General features: G+C 43.8%; 1 protein-coding gene across 1 annotated transcript in view; it reads left to right on the top strand.

Annotated features, from left to right (window-relative positions):
• Nucleotides 1-6262, top strand: part of pth3r (parathyroid hormone 3 receptor) — a gene marked incomplete at both ends in the record, with an annotated part of 25293 nt that extends 19031 nt beyond the window's left edge. Inside the window, 8 exons of the mRNA XM_080835553.1 lie at nt 1314-1467; nt 2146-2299; nt 3343-3403; nt 3578-3644; nt 3931-4025; nt 4782-4923; nt 5357-5398; nt 5777-6262. Coding sequence (XP_080691679.1) covers nt 1314-1467; nt 2146-2299; nt 3343-3403; nt 3578-3644; nt 3931-4025; nt 4782-4923; nt 5357-5398; nt 5777-6262 — 1201 coding nt within the window. The remainder of the gene's footprint in view (nt 1-1313; nt 1468-2145; nt 2300-3342; nt 3404-3577; nt 3645-3930; nt 4026-4781; nt 4924-5356; nt 5399-5776) is intronic.
• Between the last annotated feature and the right edge of the window lie 6902 nt (nt 6263-13164).

The raw sequence follows: 13164 nt of genomic DNA, 5'->3' as shown, positions 1-13164 counted from the left end.
CACACACACACTCACAAACACACACTTATACGCACACAAACACATTAACCTGAACTAAAAGACCAAACAACACTGATAAAGAGGATCATACAAAGAGACATCATGAAGAAATACATCCAACAAGAAAACTACACACACAGGAAAGTGTATGGTTCTAAGTATGTGTCATTTTACAGTCCAGAGATATAGTCAGACTCACAGTCAAAAGCAAACATGGAGGAACAGAGAGCCCATGAAGAGGAAACATCAGAGAAGATGGCTGGCTACCATCAGGGCCGCTGCTTAGAGCGCACACAGCAATAGAGAGTGCAGAGTGTCCCATCTGTACTACATTTAATAAATAACTTTGTCTTGCGAAATTACATGAAATGAAATAGGTATTTGTTACACTATCTACAGTTTGGACTGGGCGGACGGCTCCTACTTATGGCCTGTCTGGACTGCTACACGGCTGTGGTTCCTCTGCTTATGGCCTGTGTCTGTATAGACTGCTACACGGATGTGGTTGTTGTTGTTGTGCCTGTTGTTTCCTCTGGGTAAAACTGGAAACATCAAAAATACCAAATTCATTTATGAACTGGCGTTTCCTATACTGTCTGTATTTATGTATAGATCTCTGTCTGTCTGAGTAGTTATCTGTTGGTCTGTCTGTATAGTTGTCTGTCTGTCTGTGTAATTGTCCGTCTTCCTGTATAATTGTCTGTCTGTTCTGTCTGTCTGTGTAGTTATCTGCACATGTCTGTCTGTCTGTAAAGATGTCTGTCTGTTTGTGTAGTTGTTTGCCTTTCTGTGTAGATGTCTGTCTGTCTGTATAGTTGTTTGTCTGTATAGTTGTCTGTCTGTCTAGTTGTCTGTCTGTCTAGTTGTCTCTCTGTCTGTCTGTATAGTTTTACTGTCTGTCTGTATAGTTGTCTGTCTGTCTGTCTGTATATTTGTGCCCCTCCTCCTTCTCTTTTTCTCAAGAAAATGTATCAATTTCTCTTTTTTTAAATGCTTTTCTCTATCACTCTTTCTTCTGATGTCTCTCCTCAAGGCACTGTAAGACTCTCCGTCTTCCTGTATTGGTCAGACGTGTTAACTTCATTTTCTCTTCTCTTTCTCTCGCCCGTGCGTCAACGGCATCCACCTCCAGCTCCAAATGTTCTTCTCTCTCCCCTATTGGTTACATTCGTTTTCTCTTCTCTTTCTTTCGCCCGTGCGTAGACGACACCATCACTGCACACGGTACTACATCCACCTCCAGCTCCAAATGTTCTTCTCTCTCCCCTATTGGTTACCTTAATTTCTCTTTTCTTTCTTTGGCCCGCGTGAAGACGCCTTCACTGCACACGGAACTACATCCACATCCACCTTTTCACTTCCTTCGTGTGTCGGGCGGTCAGCATCTTTGTGAAGGACGCAGTGCTCTACACCGTGTCAGACGAGGCCAAGCCTGAGGAGGATGTAGTGGGACTTAGGCCACACATGGTACACACACACACACACACACACACACACACACACACACACACACACACTCAAACACACACACACACACACACACACACACACACACACATGGTATACACATACCCCCACACACACATGGTATACACACACACAAACACACACACACACACACACAAATTCACCCTTTTCTCTCTCTCTATCTTTCTCTCACACACACACACACACACTCACACACAAACACACACACACACACACACACACACACACACACACACACACACACACACACACACACACACACACACATACACACACACACACACACACACACCCTGCTGGTGTCTTACTCCCCAATCTGTTGTGTTGAGCTGTAAGGTGGCAGCCTGTACTGGATCTCTGCCACACACACACACAAACACACACAAACACACACACACACACACACACACACACACACACAAAAACAGACCGTAGCACAAACAACCACACACACTTACACACACACACACAAACACTTACACACACACACACACACACACAGACACACACACACAAACAGACCATAGCAGAACAACCACACACACACACACACACACAAAAACAGACCTTAGCAGAACAACCACACACACTTACACACACACAAACACTTACACACACACTCACTCACACACTGACAGTGTTGATATGCTCTCACAGGTTGGCTGTAAGGTGGCAGTGACTTTATTCCTGTATTTCCTGGCCACCAATCACTACTGGATCCTGGTGGAGGGCCTCTACCTGCACAGCCTAATCTTCATGGCCTTCCTCTCCGACAAGAGTTACCTATGGGCTCTCACAATCATCGGCTGGGGTGAGTGAAACACACACACACACACTCATACACACACACACACACGCGCGCGCCCACACGCACACACATAAACACAAACACACACACACATACATACACACGCACACGCGCACCCATGATCTGTGTTTCCTATGGGCTTTCACAATTATCAGCTGGGGTGAGTGAAACACACACACACACACACTCATACGCACACACACACACATACGTGCGCGCGCACACGCACACACACAAACACAAACACAAACACACACACTCATACGTACACACACACACACACACGTGCGCGCGCACACGCACACACACAAACACAAACACAAACACAAACACAAACACAAACACAAACACAAACACAAACACAAACACAAACACAAACACACACAGACATACATACACACACACGCGCACCCATGATCTGTGTTATTAAGCCTAATGACAATCCCCTTGCTTTCACTGTCCCTGTGGTCTGAGTTTCATACTGGGATGCGATAGCATCTTTTAATCAGACACTCTGGGCCTGTTCCGCCATCCTGACGCGCTTTAATTAAACGCCTCAGACACTCGTCCCTGATGGAGGTGGAACGGGTGTCATTCAGCTCTGTGCTATTGTGTGCAGCTGCCCTGACTCCACCCGCGTCACAGCTCATCGGTTTCATCGGGTTCATAGTGAGGGAAAGCATTAGGATAATATGTGTGTGTGGTTGTTATGCTGTGGTTGTTCTGCTACGCTGTGTTTTAGATCGGGTTCATCGGGTTTATTGTGAGGTAACGCATTGGGAGGATATGTGTGGTTGTTCTGCTACGGGCTGTTTTTGGATGTGTTTAGAGAGGAAGAAAGAATAATAATGCAAGTGGATTGTTGACAAAGTGAGCGGTGTTGATGATTTGTTATTGTTCACAGAGAATGTGCCAGATGGTGGCTGAGGCTCTTGACTGGACCGGGGAGAGGCCTGGGCCCAATAGGGTTCGGGTCGGCTCCATGGCTCCAAGGTGTGTGCTGTCCTGTTGTGTTTTTTCATGGTTGTTTTCTCATCTTTGTTCAGGTGTTCCTGCAGTCTTTGTGTCCATATGGGTCAGTGCTCGAGCATCTTTAGCGGACACCCAGTGAGTAATACACAGACACACACACACACACATGTGCATACACGCTACCACACACACACACACACACTCACAGGGACATACACCAGGCTTTCATGTGCAATGTGTGTTTGTGTGTGTGCGTGTGTGTGTGTGTGTGTGTGTGTGTGTGTGTGTGTGCGCGCTTGCCATGAACAGGTGCTGGGATATCAGTGCTCGCAACCTCAAGTGGATCTATCAGGTTCCCATTCTGGCCGCCATCGTTGTAAGTTCACTTTTGACATTACTGTCACAAAACACTAATTCGAATGTTTTAGTCAGCTTTTAGTCAGAGTATTAGTATTCTGTCTGTGGTTTTCTCTGTTCACACACACACACAGACACACACACACAGACACACACACACACTCACTCACTCACATTCGCACATTATAAACCGAACCGAAGAGAGATTAAAGTATGAATTGCAATTTGAATTGCAAATCTCTCTCCCTCCATCCCTCTCTCTCTCCATTTCTCCCTCTTTCTATCTACCCTGCCCTCTCTCTCAGGTGAACTTTTTCCTGTTCCTCAACATAATCAGGGTCCTGGCCTCTAAGCTATGGGAGACAAACACAGGCAAACTGGACCCCCGGCAGCAGTACAAGTCAGGAACTATGCTTCTCTAGAATCCTTAGCCTCATGTGTACTCTAGAATCTTTAGCCTCATGAGTACCAATCTTTAGCCTCATGAGTACCATAGAATCCTTAGCCTCATGAGTACTCTAGAATCTTTAGCCTCATGAGTACCATAGAATCCTTAGCCTCATGAGTACTCTAGAATCTTTAGCCTCATGAGTACTCTAGAATCTTCAGCCTCATGAGTACCATAGAATCTTTAGCCTGATGAGTACCATTAAATCTTTAGCCTCATGAGTACCATAGAATCTTTAGCCTCATGAGTACCAATCTTTAGCCTCATGAGTACCATAGAATCCTTAGCCTCATGAGTACTCTAGAATCTTTAGCCTCATGAGTACTCTAGAATCTTCAGCCTCATGAGTACCATAGAATATTTAGCCTGAGGAGTACCATACAATCTTTAGCCTCATGAGTACCATACAATCTTTAGCCTCACGAGTACTTATACACACACGTCAGGATGCCAATCAGAACATGGTTTCTTGGTAAATTAATGTAATGTTTTATTTGCCATCCCATAGAAAGCTGATGAAGTCATTGATTGATTTATTGATTGACTTATATAAGGCCAATGAAAGCACAGCTTCATAATAGTTCAGGAAACTGTTGAGGTGATTGATTAATTGATTGATCATAAAATGGCTGTCATAATGTATGTCTCTGTCCTGCAGGAAGTAGCAGTTATAACACCGCTGTCATATTACATGCCTGTGCTCCACAGGAAGTTGCTGAAGTCGACCCTGGTGTTGATGCCCCTGTTCGGGGTGCATTATATGGTGTTCATTGCGCTGCCCTACACGGAGGTGACGGGGGTCTTGTGGCAGGTGCAGATGCACTACGAGATGTTCTTCAACTCCTCACAGGTGGGACGCTACCCTGCAGCTCCACTGTACGAGCAGCTGGTGGAGCATGGTGCTACTGTGTCATACTGTGATGTAATGTTAGTGAATGGGGGGGGAGTCCCTCCTTTACCTTGCCCTTTTCAGAAACGTTAATGGTCAGATATGTCAAAGTCTGATTCTTCTCCAGTCACCGTAGAAAGTTGACTCTAAGGACTCTGAGTTCAGTATTCATTCTGGAGTTAGCTGCCATCTATGTCTACACAAACAAGGGGATTGAAATTAAGTTCTTAGGAGGTTTGTGTCAATATACCACAAGCTTTTTACGTGGCACTTTTCACGGGTTATAAGTGGAATGTTTCAAGGATTCTGAGTTGAGTGGACTGTGTGGAGGGGGTCATATCAACCTAATTAAACATCTTCCATGTTTTGCTAATCGTGAATGATTTTCTCTTAGGGCTTCTTTGTGGCGTTCATCTACTGTTTCTGCAATGGCGAGGTACAGTCTGACACCCTCTTCCTGCTTGTTTCTCGGCATCTCTGTATGGAGATACTTTTCTTTCTGAACACTATATGAAACTTTACCTTTTCCTGCCTTTATTTGTGTGTGTATCTCTGCATAAATCTGAATTAGTTTGTTTGTGTGTGTGTGTGTGTGTGTGTATGTGTGCGTGTGTGTGTGTGTGTGTATGTGTGTGTATATGTGTGTGTGTATGTGTGTATGTATGAGTGCATGTGTGTGCGTGTATGTGTGTGTGTGTGTGTGTGTGTGTGTGTGTGTGTGTATGTGTGTGTGTGTGTTTGTGTGTATGTATGAGTGCATGCGTGTGCGTGTATGTGTGTGTGTGTGTGTGTGTATGTATGTGTGTATACACAGGTGCAGGCAGAGGTAAAGAAGGCATGGCTAAGGCGGAGCCTGGCGTTGGACCTGAAGCAGAAAGCTCGCGTGACCAGCAGCGGAGGGGGCGGGAGCTGTTACTATGGCGGCATGATGTCACACACCACCACCCAGAGTGTGTGCCTCAGTGTGGGCGGGACCAAAGGCCTTCCGCTGTTGGGTGGGGCTGGCATGGGGGTCAAAGGTCAGCCCCGCCTTCCCTCCCTCCACCACACCCTTACCAACCTACCCGGTTACGTGCCCACCGACACAGAGATGCCCGCTCCCACGGTAACCCAGCAGGAGCTTGTGCTAAGGCGGGCAGTCCGGGTGGGCATCCTGGCTCCCCCTAGTGCTGGTATAGTGGAAGGTCAAAGGTCACGAGAGGCTGAGGGGGAGGCCCAGGTTGACCCTGAACCCCTCCTGCCGCCTGAGGAGGACCAGTTCAGCTCAGTCTCGGTCAAAGAGCTGGAGACCATCCTGTGACTCTTTGACTCACTGACAGACAGATGCCTGAAAAGCGCGTAGTCATGGAAACACTGACTGTCCCACCCTCCTGACCTAAGGTGTGTGGTGGCCTTGCACCCCAAAGCACCCGGGCACGGATAACACTTTCATTTTAAATGAAGACTCTTAGAAGCTCCATCACACGAACATCAACACAGATGGAGCCGGGTAAACCATGGCAACCTTTAAAAGGCCCCCTCAACAAAAACAACAATGCAGATCTCTATCATGCTGCTTCAGTCTCTTCCCTTGAAGGTAAGGTGCTGAGCATAGGAGACAACTACAAAACAGTTAAAAACAAACCCACTGCAACTCTTTACTGGACTTAGAGGGCTTTTAAAGCTCTACAGTTTCAGCCCGTCCTCCATGAAGCCACCCCATCGTCACTGAAGCCCCAGTATTCAGAGTTCCTTGTGGTCATGGGGTGTGACACAGTCCAGCAGAGTTGGTTTTGAGTGTGTGAACCTCTCTTTCTGACGTCTTGGGGGACATTGCTAGCAATCAACACTAGCGTCCATGGGTTTTAACCTCGAGGAACCTAGCCCACCGGCCATTTAGGCTATTGATGGAGTAAACAATTAACTGGGTTTCAGTAGCCACCTCTGGTGTGATGCGTTAGCTTTCAGGAACAGCACTATGTGTTCGCTTTCACTCTAGGACCAACTCTATGCGTGAGCTTTCACTCTAGGAACAGCTCTATGTGTTGGCTTTAACTCTATGAACAGCTCTATGTGTTGGCTTTAACTCTATGAACAGCTCTATGTGTTGGCTTTAACTCTATGAACAGCTCTATGTGTTGGCTTTAACTCTATGAACAGCTCTATGTGTTGGCTTTAACTCTAGTAGCAGCTCTATGTGTTGGCTTTAACTCTATGAACAGCTCTATGTGTTGGCTTTAACTCTATGAACAGCTCTATGTGTTGGCTTTAACTCTATGAACAGCTCTATGTGTTGGCTTTCACTCTATGAACAGCTCTATGTGTTGGCTTTAACTCTAGTAGCAGCTCTATGTGTTGGCTTTAACTCTATGAACAGCTCTTTGCTTTAGCTTTCACTCTAGGAACAGCTCTATGTGTTGGCTTTAACTCTATGAACAGCTCTATGTGTTGGCTTTAACTCTATGAACAGCTCTATGTGTTGGCTTTAACTCTATGAACAGCTCTATGTGTTGGCTTTAACTCTAGGAACAGCTGTATGTGTTGGCTTTAATTCTATGAACAGCTCTATGTGTTGGCTTTAACTATATGAACAGCTCTTTGCTTTAGCTTTCACTCTAGGAGCAGCTCTATGTGTTGGGCTTTAACTCTATGAACAGCTCTATGTGTTGGCTTTAACTCTAGTAGCAGCTCTATGTGTTGGCTTTAACTCTATGAACAGCTCTATGTGTTGGCTTTAATTCTATGAACAGCTCTATGTGTTGGCTTTAACTCTATGAACAGCTCTATGTGTTCGCTTTAACTCTATGAACAGCTCTATGTGTTGGCTTTAACTCTATGAACAGCTCTATGTGTTGGCTTTAACTCTAGTAGCAGCTCTATGTGTTGGCTTTAACTCTAGTAGCAGCTCTATGTGTTGGCTTTAATTCTATGAACAGCTCTATGTGTTGGCTTTAACTCTAGTAGCAGCTCTATGTGTTGGGCTTTAACTCTAGTAACAGCTCTATGTATTGGCTTTAATTCTATGAACAGCTCTATGTGTTGGCTTTAACTCTAGTAGCAGCTCTATGTGTTGGCTTTAACTCTATGAACAGCTCTATGTGTTGGCTTTAACTCTATGAACAGCTCTATGTGTTGGCTTTAACTCTAATAGCAGCTCTATGTGTTGGCTTTAACTCTAGTAGCAGCTCTATGTGTTGGGCTTTAACTCTAGTAACAGCTCTATGTGTTGGCTTTAATTCTATGAACAGCTCTATGTGTTGGCTTTAATTCTATGAACAGCTCTATGTGTTGGCTTTAACTCTAGTAGCAGCTCTATGTGTTGGGCTTTAACTCTAGTAACAGCTCTATGTGTTGGCTTTAATTCTATGAACAGCTCTATGTGTTGGCTTTAACTCTAGTAGCAGCTCTATGTGTTGGCTTTAACTCTATGAACAGCTCTATGTGTTGGCTTTAACTCTATGAACAGCTCTATGTGTTGGCTTTAACTCTAGTAGCAGCTCTATGTGTTGGCTTTAACTCTAGTAGCAGCTCTATGTGTTGGCTTTAACTCTAGTAGCAGCTCTATGTGTTGGCTTTAACTCTAGTAACAGCTCTATGTGTTAGTTTTAACTCTAGTAGCAGCTCTATGTGTTGGCTTTAACTCTAGGAACAGCTCTATGTGTTGGCTTTAACTCTATGAACAGCTCTATGTGTTGGCTTTAACTCTAGTAGCAGCTCTATGTGTTGGCTTTAACTCTAGTAGCAGCTCTATGTGTTGGCTTTAACTCTAGTAACAGCTCTATGTGTTAGTTTTAACTCTAGGGCCAACTCTATGAGTGAGCTTCCACTCAAGGAATAGCTTTATGTGTTATTTGTCACTCCAGGGTTCAACTCTATGCGTGAGCTTTCACTCTAGGGCCAACTCTATGCATTAGCTTTCACTGTCATGCCTACCTGCCATCCACACGTCTCAAGGCTGTAAGTTTCAAGTCAAGTGTGGGAGGCTGTGCTTCAGTCGACGAAGATTACAGAGACAGCAGTTGTATTGATGTTAGTTTCTTAGGAAGGCTATTGAATGAGCCGTCTGTATTTATTGTCGATTGGTTTCTTAGTCAAGGTACACGTTGCTTCCCAGCTCATTGGCCTTCCAAGCGCCATGAGAATAAGAAAGAAGAAGAAGAAGAGGTTGTGCTTCTCTCAACGAATGTTTCAGAGACAGCAGTTATTTATTGATGCAGCCGTCTGTATGGATGTGGATTTCTCTTTTTGTTACCGGGACAACGCAGTTTAAATCAATTACAGCTATTAATGAAGAAAAAAACAATTCCCTGTTCAGGAAGTCACTGGCCACTTCTGGTGTGATGTGATTGCTTTCACTCTGGCGACAGCTGAATCATGTGTGATAGCAGACGCTTTGGTGCTGTTGTTGTTTTAATTTCCTGCCAGTGAGGTCATCAACATTAAAACTCCATTTCCAACAAGTGTCTCTGTGACCATCACAACAAACCGTGTCTTCCTTCCTTTCTCCCTTCTTCTCTCCCTTTCTCCCTTCTTCTCTCCCTTTCTCCCTTCCTCTGTCTCTTTCTCCCTTTTTCTCTCTCTTTCTCCCTTCTTCCCTGTCTTTCTCTCTTACCCTCCTTTTGTAAACTCATGAATGGGCTCATATTTAATGAGGACGATAGGGCTAGCTCTGATTGCAGTGGGCAAATAGGCAAGCTCTTACTGACTGTGTCCTCTACTGCCAAAATCTCCATGTATCTGACTTGGTAGCATGTCGCTGGTAGCTGCACATCGGTGGAGTGGTGGTGTGGTGTGGTGTGTAGGTGATGGCAGTATTTTAGGCATCAGTCAGCCAGGTCATTGATCTTTGTGTCAAGAATATTTGCCAGTTCAGTGCGTGGAGACTGTGTTCTCTAAATGAAAGTCCTCACAGAACAGTATCACCTGCAGCCCGGTTCAAAGCGCTTATATGTTGTGTATTTATTGGACTGTGAATAAGCTGCGTTCTTCATATGAATAAAACATGTGAGAAGGTGGTTTTTTTATTTATATATATATATATATTATATATATTTATTTGTATATTTCTGTCTGAAGTGTTTCTGAATTATGAATTAGCCATTGGGAGGTCTGTTTGAAAACAAAATCAGCTTCATAAACAACTTCATTATCTTAATTGAAGAGCAATATTACATTATCTATAAAAAGGTACTGGATTTTAGAAATGTTGTTGTCTGCATGTATTAACGTTAAAAAAACTCGTTGTTTTTAGATGGAGTTGTGAACAACCTTTAAACTTTCAGACCAATAATATCACAATTCTGAAGGAACAATGAAAATATGTAAACATCAATATTCCCACACAGTGGTCATTTTTGTTTTATGTGCTTTCATTTGAATCCATTTGTGAATCAAAGATGAATAAAATAAATCCAATTAAAAAGGGAAAGAGATACACAAAATGCACATTATTGGTATTGGCAAACTAAGACTGCCTTCAGGTAGATCTAGAAAAAAAAAAATCTGAAACAAAAAAGCTGAATCTTTGATGTGGCACATCCATGTTATTTGATTTCTTCTCCACTAACAGCAGACGCTTTGTTTCCTCTAACACCAGGTATATCTGGCCTGTCCCAAAAACAATGGCAGCTGTAGCTTTGATGTGGCATCCTCTCCTCTAAGGCCTCTGTCTCCATCCCTCTAGTCTTCCCCCTCAATGCCTTTGTCTCTCACCCTTTCAGCTTAGACGTCCAGATTGCGACTCTTCTTCTTTCTTCTTCTTCTTTTTTCCCGAATTCTGGAATTCCTGCCCTGCTTCAGCTGTCAGAGCAAACATTCCTGCACCGGGAAGACCAGAAAGACACAGACGGCAGTGGGCAAACATGCAGCCACAGTAGGCATGAGAGGAGTGTGTGTGTGTGTGTGTGTCTGTGTGTGTTTGTGAGTGTGTGTCTTTGTGTGTCTGTGTGTCTGTGTGTGTGTCTCTATCTGTCCGGTATGTGTGTGTGTGTATGTGTGTGTGTGTGTGTCTGTGTGTGAGAGAGTGAGTCTGTGTGTGTGTGTGTGTCTGTGTGTGTGTCTCTATATGCGCACACTGGGTCTTTCAAACAGCCCGCTGTAAACAGAACTTACACATAGATGTGCATGAGTTGACACGGCCACACACAAACACACACAGACACACACACACACACACACACACACACACACATACACACACATGCATACACACTTCTCAACTCTCTTTTGACGAGTGAGTCAACATAACCTTTCACGTCATACAAATGTCCCCTCAAAAAAACAACAAACTGGCCCTCCAAACGGTGCCCTTGAAGTGGGCAGACGGGCACCATCGGTCATCTGCCCCATGTGTCCACACACATCTTGGTGTTAAAATTGTTCCTCACACACTCTTGCTTGCACTCTTCACATCTGGTGTGTGTGAACAGACTGTGTTTCGGTCATTTGGGGCCCTAATTTCTCCCGTGGAGGTCATGGCTGGCAACATGCAAAGTCTGCCGCACATGACCTTAAGCTAATTTAATAACTTGGCAAAGAAATTTTGCAAATTTGGCAACATAATCAAACTTAAATGCTGGTGGGGGGCATTTTATCAGAAGAACAGCGACTAACCTTCATGATCTATCATGTTATATCCTGCTTTTATGAGGCTACGCGTTTTATTTGCTTACAAATTTAGCTCGGTATCAACTTACTTACTGTCTGGAAAAAAAAAACGTGTGTGCTCGGCTGCTGGTCCAGTTTTCTCCACTTTTTAAGTAACCTTAATTCCTCCATTACTCTACCTCCTCTCCACAAACTTACGTTCTTTGATCTCCACTGTCTGACGAAAAAGTGTTAGGTACAGTAACCATGACAATGCAGAACGACGTGAGGTGGATTTAAACAAATTCACCCAAGTGTACAATTAGGAGGGGGGAGTCACAGACTTGTGTTTTCTTAACAAACGGAAATAAATTAAAAATAAATAGGACATAACGAGAGACCGATCCATTGACAGGTTTCTTCAAAGGAGAACATATATTTAACATATTTTCTGCTGTATATTGAGGGGGACAGATTGGTATTTTTATTTTTATTTGGACACTACCCCCCCAAAGAATGAGTGGTTACGCCGTTGGACGAATGTGAACCTGCCAGGGTTCAATCTGGTGTGAGGGGGAAAATGTCAACTGTGTATTACATTTGAATGTCCAGGTGGAATCTCAACCACTCAATTTCCCAGGTCATTTACAAAGTAATTTACATTGGACTTTTGCATCCTAAGTAGTATACTAAGTTGTATATACTATAACAAACCAGAAACAATAAGGGAACAAATTATAATTTGTTTAGTGTATACAAATATTCCATTAAAAAAATAGAGACATTCTTTAAAAAAGGTAAACAAAATTGTAGACATAAAATAGAGGTACAATCTTTATTTCAAAACTGAAGGATTTTGAAATGCCAGTGGTTCACATACAGGTCTCACAAAAGTACAATCTGATATATACAAATATTTTATCCGTCTCAGATCTGTTTCAACACCAGTTAAATGGGACAGTATAGTACTGTAGTGAAAAACCTTCATAAATGATCCAATGCAGATCACACAGAACAAATTGGAACAGATCTTGTTCTGTTCAAGGACAGAACATGGGGGTAATGCATCACTATTACACTGCATTATATTATAAGAGCCAGCTTACTAGAATTGACCCGCTCACTCCTACGGATATTTTTATTATGCAAAATACCCCAGACTCAAGCACACACATTTTACACACAGAGTACACACACACACAATGAGCTAGCGTTATCAAATACAGTGAAACTAAAAGCAAGCATGTGGATCATGAAGCTGGTTAATAAAGGACATTGGGCTGTCTGGCTTAAAGGCTAAGAGACACATCTCCACTGCTTCACACCCTTCAGCTTCCCCAGGTTCCCCAGGAAGAGCAGGGGCATGATGACACTACAGATCATGGGTGCGATCAGCACAGGTATGAGGATGTCACACAATTTCTCTTCCGCACTCACACGAATGAGATATTTGAACGCATACACAACCAGTGGAGGAAGGTAGCACACAACACTCATGATCAGGCTGTTGGTGATGGTCTGCAGAGCTCTCTGTTTCTGTGGGTGGACGTCGCTCCTTCCAGAAGGATCCGGCTTCCTCAGAGCACGGAGGATGGCCACATCACAGAAGACAATGGCTGGAAGAGCAAGGAGAAACGG

This window comes from Sprattus sprattus, assembly GCF_963457725.1.
Source record: "Sprattus sprattus genome assembly, chromosome: 3".
Lineage (NCBI taxonomy): Eukaryota > Metazoa > Chordata > Actinopteri > Clupeiformes > Clupeidae > Sprattus > Sprattus sprattus.
Note: the sequence above shows the minus strand (reverse complement) of the source record. Positions and strands in the feature narration are given on the sequence as shown.